Source organism: Gymnodraco acuticeps, unplaced genomic scaffold (genome assembly GCF_902827175.1).
Source record: "Gymnodraco acuticeps unplaced genomic scaffold, fGymAcu1.1, whole genome shotgun sequence".
Taxonomy (NCBI): Eukaryota; Metazoa; Chordata; class Actinopteri; order Perciformes; family Bathydraconidae; genus Gymnodraco; species Gymnodraco acuticeps.
Genome location: NW_022990135.1, coordinates 2,081,766 through 2,107,576, shown reverse-complemented (window position 1 = coordinate 2,107,576; position 25,811 = coordinate 2,081,766). Strand labels below are relative to the sequence as shown.

The following is a 25,811-nucleotide window of genomic DNA, read 5'->3' as shown; positions in this document are numbered from 1 at the left end:
ATTTGAAACAGAACTGTAAACAGATTTACTTTTTCTTTATGGATATTTTACAAATCACTCCCCTTTTAAACTTTATTCTTGTTTTACTGTCATATAGTATTTCATACCTGCTTTTAATTTATTCTCTTCTTTTTTTATAACTATAATGATCATATAAACGTGTGCCTCGGAAATAATTGTTTACATTAATGGTGACCAAAACGTTTGAGACCCACTGAGATAACACTGAGAGAGTCCTTTAGCTCACTGAGTCTCTCAGTCTCACAGGAGAGGACTCTCCTCCACTTTGTTGTTGAAAAAACTCCTTATATCCGTTAGCGTAGCTCGCTAGCACCAGAAGCTAACATCAACGATCTCCGGTACCGGTGCGCTCTCTCTCGCACGCACACAAAATGGCTCGTTCCACACACACACAGAGCAGAGCTTTAATGAAACACAGAGATCCAGACGTAATAGTACTGTATCATATTATTTTCGAATCAATCATTTTTCCAAATATGATTATTTTTTAAATTTATTTTTTTAATCTTTATTTTTATTTATTTTTATAACCATTTTTAATAACCATTTTTCCTTTGCCCTTATTTTGAGCAGGCGGGATTAGACTCTGACGTCACAGTCGAGCCGTTAGTGGCCGACTCCGCCTACTAAGGGCTTCACGACAACTCTGCAGAATCCTATGGGTGACGTCACGGACACTACGTCCATTTATATATACAGTCTATGGTTGTAACGCTCACGCAGACAACAATCGTAAAACAAACAATAACACTGCTCATGCGTAACTAAACACAGCTTTTTAACCAGAATAAGCTACACCTGAATTGATGTGTGAGGTTCACTCCGCCTCATCCGGATTTTTATCTCCATTATGCAAATGTGGTTTTGAATTGCAGACATTAAACAACAGCAGACGGAAAGACGCGTTATACCGGAGAGGAAAGTGACTTTAATTCATGTGTGACGGTTAAAACGCAGCAGCTGTCGGACAATTATCACCGAATGAAAACAAGTTTACTCCTTGCTTCATTGTTTTTTATTTAACCCAATTTGTGTACAGAGGTCATATGTTGTGCAGTTTTTAACAAACCATATCGCACCTCTCACCCAAACCTTCCACAAACCCTCTCTGTAAGACAACACAACTTTTGTCATTTTTGACACTTGGTGCTTCACAGAAGACAAGAGGTTAAAGCATCAAGAATGATAAGCTTAGAATGTCAGAATTACAAAGAAAAACTAGAAGAAAAGCTGATAAATGAGAGCTCCTCCGTTGATCAGGGAAAACCTGTAAAACGTGTTGACTAATCCCTCCTCTGCGTCTTACAGGAATTAATGTTTGTCACAGGAAGTGAGAGCGAGAGGAAGCACCCGGGGGCGAAGTGGAAAAGGTGTCTGCTAACCTCTGATCCGGCCTCAAACCAGGGCGCAGACGGAGATAATTCACTAAAAAGACAGTCATGTTGTTTTTAGAAAGCACAGGATGATGTGCTCTTCGCCTGGGGTTTTACATGCACTCTCTGTTCCTCTTGGGCACAAATATTTATCTCATTTGGATGAAAATACAAGGCAAAAGTCAAGAAAAAGATGACGGAGGTAGATTTGAAATAGAAAATGTAACATATTCAGCAGTTATTTGTCACTCGATATGCTGATGGTCATGTCATCTGATCAAAAGCTCCTGCATAAAGTCCCCTATTTCTTCTTCTTCTTCTTCTGTTTTAAAAGTGTGTTTACAGTGCAGATATGTCCAGGGTCAGGATACAGTTACAGAGCGTCATGATCTCATTTTCCTCCGAGGAACAAGCTGCTTCCTGACTCCTCTTCCTCTTCATCGACCCACATCTTAGCGTCTCCTTTCACAAGTTCACTGTTGCTGGACGTGACTTTTATGTAGCTGCAGCGGAGCGATGTGATTGGATGGAAACGCTGTGCAAAAATGGCAATAATTCACGTTATTAATCATGATCAGTTTCTAGTTTTAGTCGTTGCTCTGGAGAAATGTACACATGTTGTTGTCAGACTCTCTGTGAGGAATTACAATGACTTTAATAAAAGCCACTAATCCCCATCTTAGACATAACATCAGTTAAATATTCATTTTATTTCAGCACGCTGTCTTAAATCTGTTTTATTCAGCCATAAATCATCTTTATAGCCTTCACATCAAAAGCAGAATAATGCCGTCTAAAACTTTGAATGAAACTTTATTTAAAGCTTGTTTCACACAATGCTACACATTTTTGAGAGCTGCAGTTTAACACCAAATGAAAGCTTAAAAAGAAGCAATGTTTATGTCTTTGCAGCTGACTAGTTTGAGTAGGTTTGAAAGCATGTGGAGAACACGTGTGCAGCTCATTGATGATCGATGTGCAGATACTTTGTGGCTCTCCTTCTTTTAATTACCGTCCTACAGATCTTGTTTTTATCTTTATTTTGAGATTGGTCTTTTATTAGCTAGTGAAAAACCGTGACAGTCTTGTGCTGCGTCACAGACCTGTTTAGGACATCTTAGATCGATAAATAAGACTAGATTAGTGGGCATGAAGACCAAGCATCATTTCACTTGTTGTTAAAGGTAAATATGTTGAATATATATAAGGACCACAGTGTTTCCCCTAGGATGGAGTCATAGCAGCGGTGCTAAGGCACGTGGGCCCAGCATAATGTGAGCACGGAGCGCGTGGACTTTTTTTGTGTGTGCGCGTGCGAAGTGTGCCCCGCCAATTTATTTCTATGTGTCAGCACAAGAAAGGCTCTTGAGGCCTAGTACCAGGGCCGGTTCTAGCCAATTTGCTGCCCTAGGTGAGATTTTATATATAAAGAATAAATACAACTTTTTTTTTTAGAACATTTTAAAGTAAAATGCTTCAATCTGGTGCACTTTGAGCACACAATTACTAGAGACCTGATCTAGGGGGTACAACACTAAAACATCCATATGAAAAAGATCGGTTTACATTTTAATAATCAAATAAGTATATGAACATAACCAATAACCTACCATAGCCAATAACAAATAAATGTAATTTATTTTAGTTGTTCATTCATATCTTATTTTACCTTAACATCTATTTATTTATGCATATTTTTGTATCTCTCCAGTTTTAAACAATATTTTTGGATTACTGTCCTATAGTATACATTGGAATTATTTCAAACCTGTTTTTATTTATCCTAATAATTATAAAGGAGTGCCTTTGTGATGCCCCTGTGGGTTCATCAGTGGAGAGGGTGTGGCTGTCCTGTCTTGGCTGCATTGATTGGAAATATGTGTTTACATAATTTGTGAACACATATTTGTTTGAGACTCACTGAGATAACTTAGACTAAAATTAACTATCTAAACACTCAGAGAGTCCTTTACCTCACTGAGCCTCTCAGTCTGACAGGAGAGCTCAGCTAGCACCAGATTCTAATAACAACAGCGCCAGCACCGGTGCGCCCTCTCTCTCTCTCCCTCGCTCCCACGCTCGCACTTTGGCTGTGAACTGCGGGCGCCTGATAAGCCAACATCCCCCATTTTCATCACTTACAGCGCCCATCGTACAGGGCAAATGAAGTGTAACCGGGGTGAAAAGGGTGTTACATTTACTTAATTATGAATGTTGTTACATCAAGGCTGAAAATTAGGATTAGCGCCAACAGTCAAAAATGTTTTTCCCCATCCCAGAGCAACCAGCAGCGCCCCCCAGATCTGGCGCCCTCGGCGACCGCCTATGCCAAAAATCGGCCCTGCCAGTACATACAGTGGCAATGTCTCAAGATTTAGCAAAAAGACACCTCTATTGAACATACAGTAACACAAATACTACAAATCCACATAACAAACAATCAAAAATGAAAAAGGGTCGCCACTTATTATTATTTTATTAAAATATTTGTATATAGGGGAAAACACTGGACCACAAAAGAGACATTCATGAAATATCAGCTAGGGTGTATTCCAACATTTGTATTGACTTATTGTTAGTGAAAGTATTGGTTGCATCAGCTGCAGCTCTATTTGTGACATTGTAGCAAGAAAATAGTCCCCTTGCATCCTCTCCTGAAAATGAATCCTGTGGAGGGATTCAATGCCATATAACATCACGTATTGGAGTAATCAAAGTGTGATATTGGGGTTGGGAGTGTACTGCTGCTGCTGCTGCTGCTGCTGCTGCTGAGGTTTTCAGGAGTCCCCTGCCCTCGCTGCACGTCTGGAGCTGAAGCGGCGCGCTCGCTTTAATGACAGGGAAGTGAGTCGGTTAGACCTTTATGGTGGAAAATTACTGGCAGGCTGAGGGCCACGCCTCTCTCCTCATGAATGAGAGTTTACATAGACGCTGAGAGCGGGTCATTAAGGACAGGAGACGCTGCCAAAGTGCAAAGAGACGGTTAAATGCAGCCGGAGCTGTAACGGCTGTCTGCAGACAGAAGGAGTTACAATGACCAAAAACGAGCCATTTCACAATCTTCTTTGGTGCTGCAGGAGCTTGAGTTGGCTTTTCTTTTGAAACACTGTATTTGTAATCATAGACACACACTTGATGAAATGTTTCTCACTTTCAAGACGATTGTGAGTCCTTTTCAGTCTTCTGTAGAGCAGCAGGAACTTGTTGCAGCTCAAGACTATGTGTCTATAACTGAGCCACACTACGGACCCTTTTAGCGCTTGCATCTCCAAGTTTTAGTCACACATTTTCAAGATTTCCACCAAGCTACCTCCCAGTGAGACTTAAATAAGCCAATGACAGTGCAGCAGAAACATTTTGCCATTTATCTTAATGAGAAACTGAGAAAACATTCAGTCATGGATGTCAGAGTGAAGCAGGACGAGTGAAAACAGATTCAGTTCAAATTAAAACCTTGTGCAAGACTGTTGTGAAATGATGTGAAGACGTCGTTCCTTCATTATTTCATTAAGATAAAAGAGACGCCATGTTTCTTCTCACCTCTCCGCTCTGGGGGACAGATATGTTTCTCTCTGGCATCCTTTTCTCTCTGGCATCCTTTTCAAAGGCGCGCTGACGCAGAAACATGACAGAACAAAAAAGAAGACGATGACGCCGGAATCTTTAACTCTAAACCATCTTCCCCTTGTTGCTCGTATCCCTATCAATTACACAGCTTTGACTTCAGAGATTATTCCCAGAAACCACAGCTGGGAGTTTTTTTTTTTAGGGAGGGTATACTCTTATTATTTTACTTGACAATTTATCATTTTACATTAAAACTGATTCATTTGCAGATATAAATCTGATAATTAACGCTCACAAAAGGATCTTACAGTCTCTGATTGATTAGTGTCTTATAGTTAATGAACCCAGAAGTAAAAGAACACTTGGGAGGGACATAACCACAAGTGTGTCCAAGGTTTGTTGTGGTGTACAATCCTTACAGTATATTCACTATATTTTACGAGTTTTTTCAAAATCACATTAGGTAAAAAGGTATGTCACAATTCAATTCTGGTAATTGATTGATCATTTTTGTAACTTTAAAAGAAACATGTCGTAACATTCATTGATTCTAACTTCTAAAATGTGAATATTTGCTGATTTTCTTCATCTTCTATGACAGTAAACCATGTTTTACACAAAAGAAGACCTTAAATATATCTCTTATGGCATTTTCCAACATCTTTAGTGACTTATCTATAAAACAAATTATGATTACAGTTGCTGCAGCCTTTACAGTTGTACTTTCTGCAAGAAAATAGACCCTGCATCCTCCTCCTCCTCCTCCTCATGTTTACATACCTCCTCCTGCAGATGAAAGCGAGCCTCCTCCTGCAGCTGGTTCAGACATGTCGGCTCAGCGGCCTTCCTCGCCGCCGGCCCGAACTCCAAAACAATGGCTGTGGTTGTGTAATCCCTCCACACTCCGCTCGTTTAACTCTTTCACGTCCTCCAGGAAGCAAAGCACATGGGAAGAAATAAACCGGGCGAAACACATGGCGTTCATTCGGGACTGTAGGGTATTTCTAAGGTGTGAAGCTGCAAAAAAGAGTCATTAGACACTCATTCCTAAGGATCCTCCAAAAAGATGTCATTCAGAGCTGGATTTAGTCCTAAAATCATCTTTAAAACTTGGAAATATATGCAAATATCATTAGATAATGGAACATTGTAACACACAGGGCTGCAAAAGCACATACAATATGTAATTTGATTGCTTAAAAAACGACTTTCACTCAGTAAATCGTTTTTTGCAGTGCAGCTCTCTTTTATTCTTATAGGGAAACATTTGTTCTGTTTCTCCTCTTCCACAGAGAGGTGGGGTCAGGACTTGCTCGAGGACACTTCGGCAGACTTAAATAAGAAAAAAAAACAACATTAACTAGATGATAACCTTGTTTAGGTGGAGGCCGAGGGCTGCAGGGCTAGCTGTTAGCTCCTCACGTGTTCCCTGTTGGGCTTCATGCAGCAGCTGACGGAGCTCTGAAGCGAAAATATTTTTAGCCAAGAGCGCTGCTGTATATTTAGGAGCCAAATGAAACCTCCCAGCCGCGACGCAGGGAGGGATGGCGAGAGATTCCCCACAGATCCAGTGTCTCATATTAGATGTTTGGCACATGTGCTCAGAGGTAACACCCACGACTCTAATCCAAACAGCTGTTTCACGGTTGTATCCAGGCGTCGTTATGCATCTACAACATGAATAATACTGTTCTAATCAAATAAATAGATTCAGCTATCATAAATGTGCTGCAGAACAAGTTTGATTGTTCTACATTTACTGGAAATTGCCCAAATATAGTCCTGACGTAGAGCAAATTCACAAAAAATCTAGATGAATTATCTTAAATAACCAGATTTGGAGCCATTTTTAAATGATAGGACAGTTTAAAAGAAATCTGCTCGATTAAAATCCTGCAAGATTACTTAAAAACCGAACACAGATAAAAATAGAATGAAATAGCTAAACATGTACAAACTAAAATACAATAAAAATCACATGACCTCTATAAAAAACATAATTTATTCCAGCAGGATGCCACCGTACAGTCTCAGAGACTTTCCGCTGTGGTCGGCGTGACATAGATACAGTGACGCTGGTTTTTCGGGGTGAAACCTCTCTGTTGGAAAATCCAGCTCGACTGACAGTCCTACATCCAGTCACGCTCGGCTGCTGATTCCCGGAGCTCCTCTCTGTCGCTGATCGCCTCCAGTCCCACTTCGCTCTGTTTAGCTTCTGTCGCCACGGTTTACATTGGAAGAGGTTGACTCCTAAACACTATAAATCTATTTAGGAAAATAAAATGCATGCCCGATGTCTGTTGCTCAATTATAATTAAAGAACACATCTAAGTGGAGGGACTTTTTACTTTGATACAGTTTGGCTTCAACAGATTAGTTCTCTTCACATATTTGTAAGAAATGAATATGAAGGTTCAGAGAGTTCACATTTCTGCAGTTTCCTTTTTCTTGCAGATTGTGGTTCAGAGCCACAAAGAGACAGAAAATAACCTTTTCTGCCAGTTGTCTGTGACATGTTAGGAGGACGTTCCTAAGAAGACAAACGATTTTGGAAATAAAACTCCCCTTCTCGGTTGAATATGCACGCAGTTTAACTCTTGCTGTGTCGCCAAACTTTGACGTGCAGTAATGTGATTTAAAACTGTAGCAAAGGTCCAAAAGTTTACAATATTTCCTTTTCATAAATACATCAATAGTAGGCGATAACTACGATGACTGGCGCTGTGATTTTCAACATAAAATGTCCTATCAAAACAAACTCCACACTTTGCATGAGGCGTTCAAGAGCCTACAGGAGGCAAATATTTATCTGTAAATTGCCTTTTTATTTGAAGGACTTTTCCTCTAGCTGTGTCTCTTTGTTCTCCCCCCTCGTGTCTGATGAACCTTCTCCTTATCCATGATTAATTGTCTCTTTACTGCAGCACTTTGTGGGAGATTTAATGAATGTAGAATTGTATTCAGCAGAGGCTCTAATAGCATTCGTAGTATTTAAAGTAGTACTCTGACTTTGAGAAACATGCTGGAACAAACCAACCCATCCTGTTTGACGGCATTCACCTCTTGAGAGCAACACGCAGACCTTTTCAGATGTATTCACTTAAAGCTTCTTGTTTTAAGGGATATGTTTACCTTAAACACACTTAAACATCAGCAGAGAAGCACCAATTCATAGTTTTTGCCGTTACAAAAGGCTTGAATTTAGATTATAAGCATTTTGGCTTCAACAAAAGTGGTTATCTTAAACTAAATACATTCAGGAGTCACTCCCTCCATGTTTCATAGTCAAAAACAAACTTTAAAGTCAGAGTTCGCAGCTGTTAAAGCCACAGTGACTCACTTTATTCAGTCCTGGGAATAAGATGCGATTAAATTATTATTAAAAACATTCTCCTGTTTCAGTTTCCCGGCTGTTTTTCTGCAGCTGTGATCCAAGCTGGATGATATCTGCTCTTTAATAAAAGGCAAATATTGGCTCTGTGTATCAGATGTCCGTGTTATTCGCAGGTGTGCAGCAGAGAGAAAACACTGATCTGTAATCAGTCGTGTGTTTCTTTCAACATCCAGCTGATGTCTTTCACACTTTTTCCCTGTCTCTCTGCTTCGGGGTACTCGTCGGGGTGGCTCCGTTTTCAGGTTAAAGCTGTTTTTTAATGCATTGACTGTCTTTTTTGTCTTAAAAGAAGCAACACTTCTCTAAAATACGTGAAAAAAAGAGGAAGAAATGACTTTTTCTCGATTCCTGACTCGATTAATGAGGATTTCTGACAGAAAAATTGACTTTTAGACTTGTTATCTTGATCATTATGTTACAAAAACAACCAATAATTGACTTAAAGATATCATTTGCGGTTTTTTTCAGGATGTTTTAGTCAAATTTGTTCTACGTAGCTTTACGTCATTTAGATTTAAACCTACTTTCACTGACATCATGCATCAATGGAAATAATGAAGCATCCCTAGCATCTATAGTGTGGGTGTGTGTGTGTTGCACCACAGTAGCAGCCAAGTGTTACCACTTCCTCCTCGTGCGCCCGCGGCACGTGGCATCACCTAAGAAAAGAAATGAGGGTTTTCTGTGGGAGTTTGAAAGACGCACGATGCATTTGAACTCGTAGTTAACCTGAGTTTAACATTTACATTTTTGTAGTGCATTTTTATTTAAAATGTTCACCATATTAACACAACATCTTGACGGAGAGTAAATAATATAAAGTAGGAAAAAACAGACAAATCTTTGGTTGACGTTACCCTCAGGTCACTGCATTGCTTTAAGAAGAGGGAGTAAAAGGGCTTAGAAGGGGGAGAGAGGGGTGAGAGTAAAAACAGAAACGAGTGAAAGAGATGAGAGAGAGAAAATGTTTGGCGGAGGAAACTTATCACTCAGGCATGATCAGACACATAAAACACATTAGAGCAAGTCAACTCCTCTGATCCAGCTGATAGTGTTTACACACACACACACACACACACACACACACACACACACACACCCCTCTGCCAGGAACAGAGCATATCAGTCATGTCTTTTGGGTGTGTGTTCTCACAATCTTTTCACTTGTTTGTATGTATTTCTACACATGTTTGCACACTGTATCCACATGCAACCAACTAAACACACACACACACACAGTTTAATAAATACCACATCTGGTGAGTTGTTAATTTCTAGACTTTCGTTCGGTTCTTGATTTTCTGACAGGAGTGAGACCTCATCCCTCTGTGCAGCAGAAATGATCCCTCAGGCCTGAACAAAATATTTGAGCAGCCAGCTCCTCGACTCCTCTTACCCTCTCGCTCTCTTGTCTAAATAAACTCTTTACACGCAACTCAGCTGGCCGCCTGCCGAGCCTGTCTGCTGCTGAGAGGGCCTGTCAGTCAGTGCTCAGGGGTACAGGCAGCCCACAAGCCTGGGTTCAGGGCCATGCCGTTTGTGTTTCTGCAGAAAGGCCTGGCTGAACCCATCATACATTTGCACTAAAAGGGAAAAACTCATTTGTTTGTACAACTGCAAAGATTAGCCCGCAGAAACTTTGTTAGTAATCAAATAATAGTTCATATATTTTTGTATGCAAAATGTCAGAAAATTCAGTTTCAGCCCCTCAAATATGGAGATTCTCTTGTATTCATCAGTTTCTTTATCATATTAAAATGAATATCTTTAGGACTGACAAAATAAGACATTTTAAATGTTTTCCTAACACATTGTACATAATAGGCTAAGGGGCGGGACATCTCTAAGCGGTTGACCAATCACAACAGAGCCGGCCAGCTAACCAATCAGAGCAGACTGGGCTCTGGTTTCAGACAGAGGGTGAAAAGAGGTGCTGCAGCACAGGCAGTATGAGAAAAGTAAAGAGCTTTTTGAACATTAAGATTGAACGTTCCCTGTTGTCTGTTTCAACAACACTTACTATTTATCACCATTAAAACTGGATTGTAATTACCCCTGCAATAATCACAATAACTGCCTTACAATTGAAGTTGACAAGATGTTTTTGCATGAAGACAAATGGCTGTAGCACATTCTGGGCATACATGTATTATTTCTGGCTGTATATTCGAAGGTTTTATACTTTGAATATGATCAGAATGATTTGGGGCTCGGTTTTGTTGCTTCGGAGCTGTGGTGCGGACTTTGGTTTGGTGCACGTTTAGAGGAAGGAGTGCGGTAGCGTTTTTTTTAAAAAAAGCAGACTTCGTGCAGACAGTTTGAAAAGAAGAAACCTGATAAATCTGTTAAATTACACATTTTATCAAAATGAGGTTTGGAAATGTTACATCAATAAAAATAACCTGTAACTCCTACCCACAGCTTTATTGCTCAGTAGATTACAAGTGTGTGTGTGTGTGTGTGTGGTGTGTGTGTGTGTGTGTGTGTGTGTGTGTGTGTGTGTGTGTGTGTGTGTGTGTGTGTGTGTGTGTGTGTGTGTGTGTGTGTGTGTGTGTGTGTGTGTGTGTGTGTGTGTGTGTGTGTGTGTGTGTGTGTGTGTGTGTGTGTGTGTGTGTGTGTGGTGTGTGTGTGTGTGTGTGTGTGTGTGTGTGTGTGTGTGTGTGTTGTGTGTGTTTTCCCTGTCCTCAATGGGTCGACGGCACGACAGCGGATAGAGCCCCGGGGCTACATTATGTTTCAAACTCCATTACAGATTACTGGCTGTTGCTCTATTATTGCTCTCCCTCCTCCTCCTCCTCTCCCCCCCCCTTTTCCTGCTTCCTATTTCTCCTCACCCTCTTCCACCTTCTCCCATTAATTTCCTCACCCTTTTACAAAATCTCCTCTATTTACCTCATTTTTTTTACTTCTCCTTCCTCCCACCTTTCAGCTCTTCTTCCTCTGTTCTACCGCGATCCTCTCCTCCTTTCATCTCCCTTTGCATCTTTTCTGTTTCCTTTTCTCCTCCTATATCCTTCTTCTCTTGCCCCCTTTCTCCCCCTCTTCTTCTTCATCCCCCCCCCCCTCATCAGTGTCTGCTGGGTAACAACAGTTAGCAGTTCCAAATTGGAGATCATGTAATCATGCAAACCATTCAAAGTTATATCAGACGCTTTGGTAGCCAACACACACACACACACACACACACACACACACACACACAGAGTAATCACACTAAATGTTTTCCCTCTCTCTTGTCTTTTCCTCCGTCGGCCTCCTTCCTCTCCTTTCTCGGTGCAGGATGCCGGGGATTGAAAGTTCGCACGCGAGGCTAAGTGTGTGTGTGTGTGTGTGTGTGTGTGTATGTGTGTGTGTGTGTCTCTCTTTCTGTGTGTGTCTCTCTTTCTGTGTGTGTCTCTCTTTCTGTGTGTGTGTGTTTGTGGCGGACAGAGATTAGGCAGCAACTAGAGCAAATTAGCCGTATTTCCAACTGTTGTGTTAAAGGGAAGAAAAAGCCTTTCTGAATATCTTTGTACTTCTTTCTTTCTTTCTTTCTTTCCTTGCAGATTTCTTCGTGCAAACCTTTTCTAAACATGCTGCCAAACTGCAAAGTAATGCATTCATCTTCCTAAAATACTTTTGGCTTTCTCTAATTGCAGTTTTATTTTATAGTGTGTCTTATATTCATTTCACTTAAACGCCCAAAAACACTCTTTCGCTTTTAGATACTGGACTTTTAGTCGATTTTTTTTCTTTAAAGAGGCCCTATTATTCTTTTTGGGGTCTTGAATAAAGGCTTTTTGAACATTAAAGCATGTAAACATGTCACAGTAGAGGCACACGATACAGATATGAACCAGAAAATGAGCGTAATATGGCCCCTTTAAACAGAAGCTGAAAGAATAGTAACACCTACCTTCGTATTTAACTTCTTATAGAAACTTTTTTCAATATAATGTAACGATCAGTTGGGTCAATGAAATACATAAATTAAAAACAATTTAGTCAATTTATTGAACATGTCAGAAACAAAACATGCAATAATAATAATAATATATATTCTTTTTTTTCTTTTTTCTCACTCTAACAAAGTACAAAAAAATAATAATACAAAAAAAAGAAAAAAGAAATGACAATCATTCTCAAATAGTCTCTGTCATGTTCAGCAGGGGCAACCCCTTCAATCTTAGTCCTCCATTTTTCAAAGAAAGTTGTGTGTGTGTGTGTGTGTGTGTGTGTGTGTGTGTGTGTGTGTGTGTGTGTGTGTGTGTGTGTGTGTGTGTGTGTGTGTGTGTGTGTGTGTGTGTGTGTGTGTGTGTGTGTGTGTGTGTGTGTGTGTGTGTGTGTGTGTGTGTGTGTGTGTGTGTGTGTGTGTGTGTGCGGTGTGTGTGTGTGTGTGTGTGTGTGTGTGTGTGTGTGTGTGTGTGTGTGTGTGTGTGTGTGTGTGTGTGTGTGTGTGTGTGTGTGGTGTGTGTGTGTGTGTGTGTGGTGGGTCTTGTTCAGTATCAGGGGGTGACCTGTCGTTCAGACGAGGCGGAATGTAAACGCTGAGACGTCTCCTCCAGACTCTGCCTTATCGCTGCGGCATGCCTGGGGTCAGAGGTCACCGCTGCTGTAGGGAGGTCAGGGTCAGGGCTGGAGCAGAGTGTGTGTGTGGGTGTGTTTGGCTCATGCACTTTACCAGGACGTTATGTGTTGTTTCAAGATTTGCATGGATGTTTTGTGCAGTAAATGTGTGTGGTGTTATTTTAGACCAATCAGAACACATGTTGGGGGATTCTCTTGAGATCTGAAGAAATAAACAGGTTATACTGTATGTGACTGATATTTGTGTGTTTTCAGGTATTGTTGACCTGCACCACTCGGGTTGTTTACCATTTTTCTGGCAGCGCAGAATTTGGGCGCGGCAGCCATGTGTGAAATATGTGTGGTTATCAAAGGGAGACAAAGACCGCAGGGCAGGAAGTGGCAGTTACAACAACAGAGACAAGAAGTGAGGAAACAGAAAAACGCCTATTTGATCAACGACTGCAGAGGGATGAGAGACAGGTGTCGAGAGTGGGAATAAAAAGCTAAACAATTATGAGATTAAAAGATTGAATGTAGAGCTGGTGTTCTCAGTATAAAGGGATATATTCTTTAAATGTTCTAAGTATGTTCAATAGTGTAGCGTGAGTATTAAGGATTATATTTAGCATTTATTTCTGTCTTTCCTGTGTTCATTTCTCACTCTGGGCGTAGATAAACATCTCGATGATTGTCTTTTCTGCAGGTTTCTATCTTCTTTCAAAACATGTTGCCAAACTGCTGCTCAAGCTACATTTGAGTTTTTCCTTTAAGAGAAAGTAATGCTTCTTCCTAAAAGGTTTTGGTCTCAAACTCTCTTCAATTGCAGTAATATGTTGTATATTTAAAAAAACAACACTGTCTGTAACTTTTAGTAGAAGACATGGACTTCAATGTAATATAACACTCAATAGGGTCAGTGAGATAAATGATCATATACTTTGTTAAACTCCCATTACCACAAAAGAACATTACTCATTCTACCAAATGGCATAAAGACCTATCTTTCTCACTATGTCCAGGTGTATTATAGCACAACAAATAAGGATTATTACAGCAACCCCAAATGTGAGCAACACAACAGGAACCACACTATAAGAACAGATGTTAGAAAACACACCTTTTAAGAGAAGACGGGAACGGTGAATATGAAACCCTTCTCCATTTCCAAACCACACAAGGCCTTTTCTGTACTTTCACCGTATGTTCATGTACTAACCTGCAGAAAAGAGGGGGGGGGAGAGTTTAAAATGAGAGAGAAAGGGGGAGAAAAAGAAAGAGAGAGCTAGTCGGTGATTCTGATCTCCTGTCACCCTCCTCCTCCTCCTCCTCCTCCTCCTCCTCCTCCTCCTCCTCCTCCTCCTCCTCCTCCTCCTCCTCCTCCTCCTCCTCCTCCTCCTCCTCCTCCTGTAGTCCAAAGGGATGAAGAACAATGATTCCATTCAGCTCTTGGGTTTCAAAGTCGACAGAAACCGCAAAATGCTTCGGAGCGGGTGTTTGCAGACGGAGGGGGAGGGCTGTGTTCGCAAATATGATAGAAGAGAGAGAAATGGGGGAGCCAGTGTAAGTTTGCACCATTTTCTATATTTCTGAGTTCCTCACTACCCTTGCTTTACTTTATTCGATACATGTAATGTTTGAATGGATAAAACAAGATATTTAAAGACCCGGTTTAGTGATCAGCATTTTCTATATTTTGTGAGCCACACTTTATAGATCAAGCCTTACTTATTTCCCCTGCAGTGCTTCTTATTTTCAGTCTTAAAAAAAGTAATTATATCATTAAAGGGAGGCGTGTGGCGCAGTGGATAGAGCCTTGGTGTTCGGATCAGGGGGTCACAGGCTCAAACCCCACTGCAGTCAGCATGTCGTTGTGTCCCTGGGCACTTCACCCCAAATTGCTCCTGTGGGATTGCCCACAGTATTGAGTAAATACGTCGCTTTGGATAAAAGCGTCTAACAAGTGACATGTAATGTAATTAATGATTCATGTAGTAGCGCTGTTGAGCTCTTTTTGCTTATGTATAGCCTCTTAAAGTTATTGTCAAACGATCCAAGCACAATAGCTATTTGAAATATGATCATAAAAACGTTCTGTACAGTACCCAAATTAAGCTAAGGAGGGGGTATTTAAATTCCTCCAGGGCCCCTTTTTTTTATAAGAAAACCATAGAAGAAGAGGTGGAGAGGGTTTTCCTGTTTTATGAGGGTTACTTGCAGTTTGGTAAAAGTCAGCTGTTCCTCGTTAAAACGTCAGCGCTGAGGGTAGAAGAGGTCAAAGAATTGGGTTTTTTAACAACGTCAGAAACAGAGCTGGGAATTCCCCAAGGCGCTTACGTGGGTCCTCTCAGGTTTATACAAAATATATATATATTAGTTGATTTATGTTTTATTTTAGCTAATAATCTGAATATGCTAAGCTATCAGATATATGCAGAGGAGTGAAAGTACTTCCAAAACTTTGTGGAGTAAACATAGAGTAGCATAAATCAAGGGTACTTTTAAGTGCCTTAAAATTGCATTTTCTCTGTACTTGTTGCCCTTCATCGCCTTATTACAATTACAGTTTAATTAGCACTCTCAAACTCTCTTCCTAACGTCACATGCTTTTATTTTTATTTCTTCTCCCAGTCTTAATCAATCCTTTGTCTCGCCTTGTTCTTTTCGGTACTAAAATAGCTCATTGTTGCTTTTAATGCACCACTAAACCAAAATGCCTCAGGCTATAAGTGGTGTGTATACTGTATGAGTGTGTATCACTCTGAGCATGCCCGGACAAACCCCATTTCACACACACAAACACACACACACACACACACACACATGCACACACTTACAACCACACAGAAACCCAATACAACGACTCTTTTAAAATTCTCTCTTCTTAGTTCAGGGCGACACATCTTTACTTAATATTTGTTAACAACCCGCACACACACCACATATTATTCCTGTTATTTTGATGGAGAACTGGTACATATTTGCACTTATTTAGTCTCTTAAAATGTGTAAAGGTTTCTCATTTAGTCATCAAAGAACACACGTTGGATCCTGTCCAGTTTCTGTTTTAGCTACAGAACATTTTATTACTGTAGATTTCGGCTTTATACTTTTTATGCCTCATTCTTCTTGATAAATTATATTTGTGTAAGGTGATCCTCTGTGAGAAACTTTGCAGAGTATTTACATGCTCAAAAACGCACTACAAGGAAAGTCAAAGTCAAAAAAGCATAATAGGGCCACTTTAATTATTTTGGAATATTATTATATGTCCTATATTAGTGTGAAAATCTACAACAGCTGTTTTCAGACCTTTAAATCTACTATTTCAGAGCCAGACTTGGCTAATCACATTATTATTTCTATAAGTTGAACCTTGCTTTTATAACTTTATTCATGGATGTATAACTTATTATGTTGTTTCGCTATATGCTACAAAAACATGTTTTTCCTGATGGTCTGGGAGAAGACGCTGCATTTTGTTCTTGGCAAAAATATTCTATTTCCACAAGCGATATTAAAAAAGAAACGTTGACTCTTGTCTTCCAAAATGACGTCTCCCGCTGCGTTCAAATGCCAGTGGGAAATGTTGTGGCTCTGCCTGTTGTCCTTGTTTGGCCTGGAGGACGGGGGGGGAGTGGGGTGTGTGTGTGTGTGTGTGTGTGTGTGTGTGTGTGTGTGGTGTGTGTGTGTGTGTGTGTGTGTGTGTGTGTGTGTGTGTGTGTGTGTGTGTGTGTGTGTGTGTGTGTGTGTGTGTGTGTGTGTGTGTGTGTGTGTGTGTGTGTGTGTGTGTGTGTGTGTGTGTGTGTGTGTGTGTGTGTGTGTGTGTGTGTGTGTGTGTGTGTGTGTTTGAGAAGAGGCATTGCGTTTCAAACCCACTGATTGAAGAATTGGAACAAAAACTGTGCTAATAATTGGAGCCAGCCGCCCGCAAAGCATGTAGGCATGCAACTACTCTAATGATTATTCTAACTATTAATAAGACTTTTATTTTACATTTTCAGGTCTAAAAGATAATTCAATATTTTTTTAATGTCGATACATTTTGTTATATATGAGCAGATTAGGGCCCCTTTAATAAATTAGCTCCATGAACCAATGGACTGTGTTTGTTCCCCTCCTCCATCACTTCATCCATCATCATTTTTTTTTACCAGTTTCCTCCACCTGCTTCCTCTCTGAGAGGATATTTTAAGGTTATTTTTCTCCTGTTTTTCCGATAAAAAGTGCTTGATAAGTGCGAGAGGAGGAAGAGGGAGAGGAGGAAGAGTTGAGTGATGGTGTTGTAAGACGACAGGAAACATCAGGCAGCTCCACCCTGATAAAAAAAAGATCTTCCTCTTTCTATTTTTCCTCACTTCCCATTTCACCAGATATATAAGGGGTCCTATTGCGCTCATGTTCAGGTTCTATGAGTGCCTCTACTGTGACATGTTTACATGCTATAATGGTTAAAAAGGTCTCTATTTGTTCCTGTGCTGCAGCACCGCTTACCACTCAAACATATAAAACACACTACAGAAAAGGGAAAACCCCAACAATTCGAAGTAGGAATGATCCTGTAAACACCATCAGCTGTTTGCCCCACATCTTTTTCTGGTTTCTTTAAATGTTGCTCAACTTTGCACAGAGATTTGCACACTGGGTGGAGAAAAGTAAAAGCTGTAAAAAGTTTCATTTCCTGTCTGTGGTTTCTTCGTCTGTGTTTTTTCTCAGAAATCTGTGTGCTCTTTCAAAACGGGACAAATGAAACGGACAACAATAAGTCAAAAACGATATGTGTATCAGTCTACGTGACTTGAATATGCTCCATATTTTAATGATATCCTGCTACGTCCTTTCACCAAGTTTCATACAAAAAGTGTCAGTCGTTTTTTCTGTAAACCTGCTGACCAAACAGAACTAAAAATGTGATTTTATGAATACATGTTGGTCTGAATTGCAGCTAATTTGTTTCTTCTGACACTTTGAAGCTGAATACATGAAGTCCACCTGTCATAAGTTTTATTTTAGTTTCTGACCGTCACATTTTCTTCTTCTCCTGCAGCCACCATGAAGAAAGGGCAGAACGGCTCCAGCTGGAGCAGCGAGCGGGGCCTCATGTACGGAGGAAACGTCCAGAATGCTCTGACCCCCCCCACCCCGTCTCTAGCCTCCTCCCAGAGGACCTCCATCGATGGAGTCAGCTTCTCAGAGGGAGACCTGCTGCTTCAGGTAACGCACATGTTGGTTGTTGTGTGTTCTAGAGAGAAATCTGAATCAGGTTTACTCTTGCACATAGAAGGAATTGGGTTGGTGTATAATGATGCATACATAAACACATTCATATAAATGTATATTTGTTTTTCAGGCGCTGAACGGCTTTGTGTTGGTGGTGACGGCTGAAGGCTACATCTTCTACACATCCCCCACCATACAGGACTTCCTCGGCTTCCACCAGGTAAAACATGACCCATAATATTAATATTAATAATATTCTAAGGATAAAGAAGTTCAATCTTATTAGCCTTCTCAAAATATATATTAGGAAGTGCTTGACGCCAAAAAAAGGGTGGTACAAACTTTAAAAAGAGACATACAAGGTAGAAAATGTAATAAAATCAAATATGTGCTTGACTAAAAGTGACAATACAATATGAAAAAGATAAGCATTAAAATGTATTATAAATTACTTTTAAAATGTAAAACAAACGTAGCCCATTCATAGTACTTTCAAAATAAAGTGTTGGTTGTGCATAAATAAATGTAAGATTTTAACCAATAATAAATAAATATCCACAGCTCAGTGTTTTGTTAGCAGTTTGTTCTGGCCAGCTGCGTTCAAGAGCGATGATGCAAGTGCAAACACATACTGTACAGAGCAAACACACACACACACACACACACACACACACACACACACACACACACACACACACACACACACTGTGTACAGTCAATGGCAGAGACTTAAGGGCTGAATCACAGACGTCGTTGTGCAGAAGGTGCCGAGAGAGACACACCTCTTACTTTCTTTCTTTCTTTCTGTTGCTCAAACAAACCCTCACAAACCTCCTGTGTTAAAAACGAATTCAACTCAGAAGGCTCTGCTGAGTTCAAAGACACCCTGAAGTCAGGAATTATGAGTGCCAGAGGGGAAACACAACCACAGAAACAGAAAAACGTGTTACTATCTCTATTACTCCTATACCTAATATTACTTTATCTAAAAACTGAATATCTAGAGAGTCACATAAAAGGTTTCTTTTAAAGTTATGATAACTATACTGTGGAAATGCAGTACAGTAGATTCATGTTTCATTCATATTATACAGAAAGGATGATTTGTGTGTGTGTGTTTTCAGTCGGATGTGATCCATCAAAGTGTGTTTGAGTTGATCCACACCGACGACCGCGCTCTCTTCAGACGGCAGCTTCACTTTGCTCTGAAGCCAAACAGCGGCCAACAGGACGAACTGAGCCCTGGTACGTTGCATTCAAATACTACTTTACACACATTTGTATTTATTGACTCGTTTTATACTTAAAAATACTCTTCTCTTTGCTTGATTGTCAGATGATCTTGTTTTAAATATGATCATTAAGACCAAAAGCATTAGAGGTAATCATATTGTATCATATTTGTGCTGCAGGAGAGCAGAGCTCCGCAGAGATCACCAGTAACGTGGTGACGTACGACCCACAGAACATCCCCCCCGAGAACTCCTCCTTCCTGGAGAGGAGCTTCTGTTGCCGCTTCCGCTGCCTGCTGGACAACTCCTCCGGCTTCCTGGTACAATAACATCCCTCTCTGTTTTAAAAAAATATGAATGAAAAAGGCTACGAAAAAATGTCCAATAACAGATAATAGGGCCTCTTTAAAAATGTGACTGTGTCTCCAGGCGCTGAACTTCCGCGGCCGGCTGAAGTTCGTGCACGGTCAGAACCGGGTCTCGGAGGACGGGACGCTGGTGCCGTCGCAGCTTGCTCTGTTCACCATCGCCACGCCGATGCAGGCGCCAACCATCCTGGAGATCCGCACCAAGACGCTCATCTTCCAGACCAAACACAAGCTGGACTTCACTCCCATGGGCATCGACCCCAGGTACACACACACACACACACACACACACACACACACACACACACACACACACACACACACACACACACACACACACACCTGACTCTATACTTTTCACATATCTCATGATCTTTGATCTTTATTTGAAACATTTAAAGTGTTTTTAATTGACTGTATCTTCCTCTTCCTCAGGGGGGAGGTGGTTCTGGGTTACAGTGAAGTGGAGATCCGCATGAAAGGCTCCGGCTACAACTTCATCCACGCTGCAGACATGATGTACTGTGCCGACAGCCACGTGAGAAGTGAGTCAGGGGTTTATATAAAATAAACGACATATTGGGGTATAAATCAAGATTTAGGTCTAAATAAGAGGTTGATTCAGGCTTTTGGTTCTGTTTGTACTAGTTTAACTATAGGCTGATGTATGAACAAATGTATTGACTCTTTTTTTTTGTCGTTTCCAGTGATGAAGACCGGAGAGACCGGCTTCATCATCTTCAGGCTTCTGTCTAAAAGTCGGACGTGGGTTTGGGTGCAGACCAACGCCCGGATGGTGTTCAAGGCGGGGACACCGGACTTCATCGTGGCCCGGCAGAGAGCGCTGACGTGAGTCTCTCTTTGATTTATCTTTTATTGCACATTCTTAAATATTTGTATTCTAGTTTATTTTTTATTTTCCCTGGGATAAATAAAGTATTCTGGTTCTGATTTATTTTCTCCTGGCAGAAATGAGGAAGGGGAGGAGCACCTGCTCCTCCGTCAGCTGCCGCTTCCGTTTAACTTCACCACCGGAGAGGCGTTGCTGTACAACGTCGCCCCCACCGTGGACGTGCCTGAACCCTGCTCCGCCCCCAAGCAGAGGAAGCTGGACACGGTGAGCCGCGAATCCTTGCTGGGCTGCATGCTGAGTCAGGACCAGTCGCTGTACTGCGAGCACAGCGAGAATCTCACCTCCATCAACGACGCCGCCTTCAAGAACACGCACGCCACCGTCAGCGTCCCCGGGGACATGTGGCAGCTCACTACAGCCAAACCCGTGGTGGGCAGCATGGTGAAGACTGATGCCACAGTGCAGGACATGATGGAGACCCTGCAGCAGATCCTGGGGGACTCTGAGCTCACAGAGGCCCTGGAGGTGGAGCCCGATGAGCTGAAGAGCTGGGAGAGCACGCTGCTGAAGATGAGCAGCTGTGAGATGAGCGAGGACCTGGACGAGATCCTCAACAACGATATCCTGTGCTACGTGGAGGAGCAGCTGCAGAGGGACGGCGGCCTCAATCTGCCCGATGATGGACCAGCATGCATCTCTGCTTTGGACCTCCAGAGCCAGAACCCAGAGCAGGACTTCGGCTGGGATCTGGAGAACCAGCTGATCCCCAACGGACAGCCGACTCAGGGCCTCGGGATGATGAAGCTCTCCCACATGGATGTTCCTCAGATGAGGCTCAACGGCCCCACCCTGCAGGAGACGCTCCCCATGTCGGCTGATCTTCATCTGGGGATCACAGGAGCTCCCGTTTCCTTCCCCCCTGCGGCGGCAACAACACAGAGGTCCCTGCCAGTCGCTGCTAAAGAGAACAACCTCGGAGCATTCAGGCAAAGCAATCATTTGAACCAAATGGCCCCACAGTTGCAGATGCGGACCCCCAGCCTGCCCATGGGCCTGCAGGACCAAAGCGCTAAGAGACAGTTAAACCCCGTGTTCAGCTTTCAGGCAAACCATTGGAGCTCCTCCTCCATCCCCAACCAAGCCACCTTTGCAGAAACATACACCCAAAATATTTCAAACGAGTCCGGTTTTACCGCGGACGCTACGAGCTGCTTACAGGGACACTTTGCACTTCAGAACAGCGAGAATCAAAGATGGCTTCCAGAGCCGCAGCTGATGGGCGCCTGCCTCAACCAAATGTCGGGCTTCCAGAGGACTCCTCTCCCCGGGGTGGTGGTGACGCAGAACGCGGTCCACGGCAGGCCGATGTTCATGACCCCAGAGACTCCGAGCGGGCCGTTTCCTGTTCAGCAGGTCATGAAGCCGCCCCCCTCCATCAGCTGCCTGTTCAGGAACGCAGCGTCTGTGCCTGTGAACGGAGTGCACCTCACCCAGAGACTGAATCCCGCCAGCAACCCCATTCCCTCCCAGCCGCCGCGCTTCTACCAGGCGGGGGTCATGCCGGGGATGACGGTCATCCCCAACCCCGACGAGGCGGCGCTGTCCTGCCAGACGGCAACGGCGCTCGACCCCAACGGACTCCTGCAGCCGTACCTGAACTACAACGAACAGACACAGGTAGATATAATATCAAAGCAATCAGAAACTGTATCTCAAACTGAACTAATAAAAATGTATAATTGTATTTCTGTTTTCGCAGATCAACAGCCGTCCAGTGGTGGGTAACGGAGGGTTCCCCTACTCTTCGCTGCCCAATGGGAACGCATACTACTCAGAGAACAAATAGGAAACTGCCGCTGTGACTCCAGGACGGCAGAGGATCCCGACCCGGACTGAAACACGGATTAAAGGAATCAAAAAGACTCCTGTCTTTAAACCTGAAAGAGGATCAGACTGAAAAACTGAAATGTGCCAGAGGAGGAGGAAGAGGGGACAAAACAGGACGCGAATCCTTCCTCTTTTTACCTCTTGTTAGGAAACACGGAGGAAAGCTTTGTTTCAGGACGGATGCTCTTTGAAGAAGAGGAGACATTTCCCTCTTTGGAGCGTGTTGAATTATACCACGAAAAAAAGATTACCGACGATTACCTTATTCTAATCAATTGGAGACTCTTGATTTTCTGCCAGGATGATGGACTAACTCATCGGAGGAGGAGGGAAAATCCACCAAATGAACTCCTTTATCCTCATCCTCAATGTCTCTTTTTAAAAACCCACTTTTACTGTGGAAAACAGTAAAAGTGTGTCCAAACACCTGTGTTCTTCCACTACGAATCAATGATGACCGACGAATCTACCTGCAAAAGTGTACATTTGCAGATTTTTTCATTATTGCAATTGACCCTCTTCCACAGATAAAGCTAGTCTGGTAAATATGGAAGTTATTCTGTCTCAAAACATGATGAACATGTTGGATTTATGAGTCAGTAAGACAGCGCATGCTTGCTTTTTTACGCTGGCTGAGCCGTGAAAAAACGCAAAAACAATGAAAGCAGCCTAGCTTATTGTTGCATTGTTATCAGAAGAAATGCATCATTTAATCCGCTTGATCCCCTGGAGTTATTAGCACTTAAAAAAGAGAGATACAAAAAAGAGACTTGAAGGATGAGGACGAAGTGGGCCTGAATCTACTTCCTGTTAATCCTCTGCCGTCAAACACCATACTCACTTATTTTGAGCGCTCAGAAGGATAAAATATATCTGATTTTGTTGTCGTTGTTGTTTTGTCCTTTTGAAAAGGCGTCTCGATTTTCGTTCATTTCAACTCTTAACTGCGCAGACAGGGTATTCAAAAGAAAACGCACAACATAATCATCCTGCTAAGAAAGAAAATCACGACTTAAAGATGATTCAGTGAAAGCAGCTGCTTGTTAGTGCCTCTTTTATATATTGTTAAAGCATTCAATCAGAGCTTTCATCACTGAGCCAGTTCTTCGTTTTTCTTTTGTTTTTATATTTCTGTGTTGTTGTTTTCCTGTTTTAGGGAGAGAAAAAAAAGTCACATTTCCACTGGGAATATTTGCAAAAGAAATCGTTTAAACTGCCCTCGCTTTAACTTCACAAAGCCAACTTGTGACATATGTTTGCACTATTCCTTTAAATGTGTTTCCCAAAGCATAGAAATCGTAACTAAAATAGAGCTTCCTTACGCAAAATGAACTGGACCCTCTAGATTAGATAGATATTGGATCATGAAATCATTATTATGTCTTATTTAAATAACAAAGAATTGTCCTTTTTTAGAATGGCCCCAGACTGAGAGTAAAAGCTAAGCACGTACTGCCTTCAATACAAGACCTTTTGAACATGAAAGCATGGAAACATGTCACAGCAGAGGCACACGATGTAAATAAGAGCCTGAAGATGAGCATAACAGGGCCCCTTTAAAACTGTCTCTTAAATTCGTTTTTCTTTTTTTTAATCGAATAGTCAGTCTCTCGCTATGAAACTAAATATGAGAGCAGACTTTTTATTCATATTTCCGTCCTCTTCCTCTTTCCTGTTTCTGTCCTTGTGGTTAATGTATGGCTCGGACGACCGGGGAATATCGACGATCGTCCGGCAGCGAAAAAACACAGAAGTAAGAACAGTTAAAGGCAGCTATTGTATATTTTAAATAAGGGAACAAATGCTTAACAAGTGCCTTTCAATTGGCCTCTTTTTGATTGTCTGTTTATTTTTCTTCAAAACAACCCGATTCAGCACTTAGATTGGAAATAAAACATCACGGGAAAGCCTTTGAATTGCAAGAAATGTGTGTCGCATCATCAGTACTGAGCCATGAAATCTGATTTATGTCTAAGTTTCACTAGTTATCAGCACTTACTGTATGTACTTTTTTAAAACTCCTAAAAGAAGGTTTTGATTTTAGAAGCTGTAATAGACAAAAGTAGTGACAGCTGACTTGAATGTTGCCTTAAATACCAAAAAGACTAGTAAATAAAGCCATCTGTGATTCTTTGTTCTGCAGGATACCAAAGGGAAAAGACAGAAAACTAATATTTTGTTAAAGAATTCTACGATCATTTCTGCACATGAACAGCAGGAAATAGACCCGAGTGATTGTAGTTGTGTGTGAAAATGATATGAATATTCACAAAATTACAAATATGCTGCATTCATGTCACATTGAAGTTCCTAGTTGTAGTGTTGATTTGTGGCATCATAGGAACAAGTGAGTTGTAGAAAGGCATTCTGGGTAATGTAGTCGTTTTTTTGATTGATTTGGCTCGATATCATTTCGAAAATGCCCTATTTGTATGAAATGCAATCATAAAGATAACTCTCATTCTGATTTTGCTCAATTAGTATTTAAAAAAGTAGTGAAAAACATGTATTTTACTCTTAAATCTACTTAATTACTGTAAGTATTACAGTGAAATCCCAGCCTTTCTCCCTATTATGATCATTTCGACAGCAGATTCACCAAAATAAAACCAAAAATCACCACAGATGGATGTTAAGAAGTACACATTTAAAAGACTCAAAGTGTGCTTTCAATTCAATCACAAAGTATTCATATCAAAATATAAAATATATCTTGTTGCTTGCCTCTAGAAAAAAAGCCTTATGTACTTATTATACTTTTAAACCGTGGAGGCAAAGGCTCCACATTGCAGTATCTTTGTGTACCTGTATATAAATATATATATTTGTATTTTTTTCAAAATACATGATGTCCTATATTGTGTATTTTATTGTTGCGTTAACCTGACTCACGCCTTCATCATTTTTTGTACATTTTCTGCACAGCATATACAAATGTTAACCTCTTGTTATGATGTTTTCTGTTTTTTTGTAACTTTTAAGCATATTATATCTCTTGGATTTGCCTTCATTATTGTGCCTCTGACAGTGTATTGAGTGTTTGAGTCAATCTTTTCCTGCTCACCATATTAAAGGTGATCTGATCACACACAGAAGTGTCCGTATCCTCCGGGCTCTGAATAAACAGCTTTATTTTTTGAATATTTTAACAATATGAGGAATATTATAATATGAGGAAATGTGTAAAAAATGCACGTTATTATTTGCTGGGAAGAGAAAAGTTAATGGTTAATGAAAAGATAGAGACGAAAATAACTACTTGCACGGCCCTTTTCTTTCATCATAAATGAGAATGTTGTCATTTAAATATTTGGAAAATTAACATAAAGCCTTATTTTTAATTATATTTTT

General features: G+C 41.2%; 1 protein-coding gene across 1 annotated transcript in view; it reads left to right on the top strand.

Annotated features, from left to right (window-relative positions):
- ahr2 (aryl hydrocarbon receptor 2) overlaps positions 1–25,584 on the top strand; it is a 43,071-nt gene extending 17,487 nt beyond the window's left edge. Inside the window, exons 3-11 of the mRNA XM_034216887.1 lie at positions 17,948–18,114; positions 18,251–18,340; positions 19,245–19,365; positions 19,533–19,672; positions 19,782–19,984; positions 20,156–20,265; positions 20,428–20,569; positions 20,690–22,250; positions 22,333–25,584. Of these exons, the coding sequence (XP_034072778.1) occupies positions 17,948–18,114; positions 18,251–18,340; positions 19,245–19,365; positions 19,533–19,672; positions 19,782–19,984; positions 20,156–20,265; positions 20,428–20,569; positions 20,690–22,250; positions 22,333–22,419 (2,621 nt within the window). The 3' untranslated portion in view covers positions 22,420–25,584. The remainder of the gene's footprint in view (positions 1–17,947; positions 18,115–18,250; positions 18,341–19,244; positions 19,366–19,532; positions 19,673–19,781; positions 19,985–20,155; positions 20,266–20,427; positions 20,570–20,689; positions 22,251–22,332) is intronic.
- Positions 25,585–25,811: the final 227 nt, after the last annotated feature.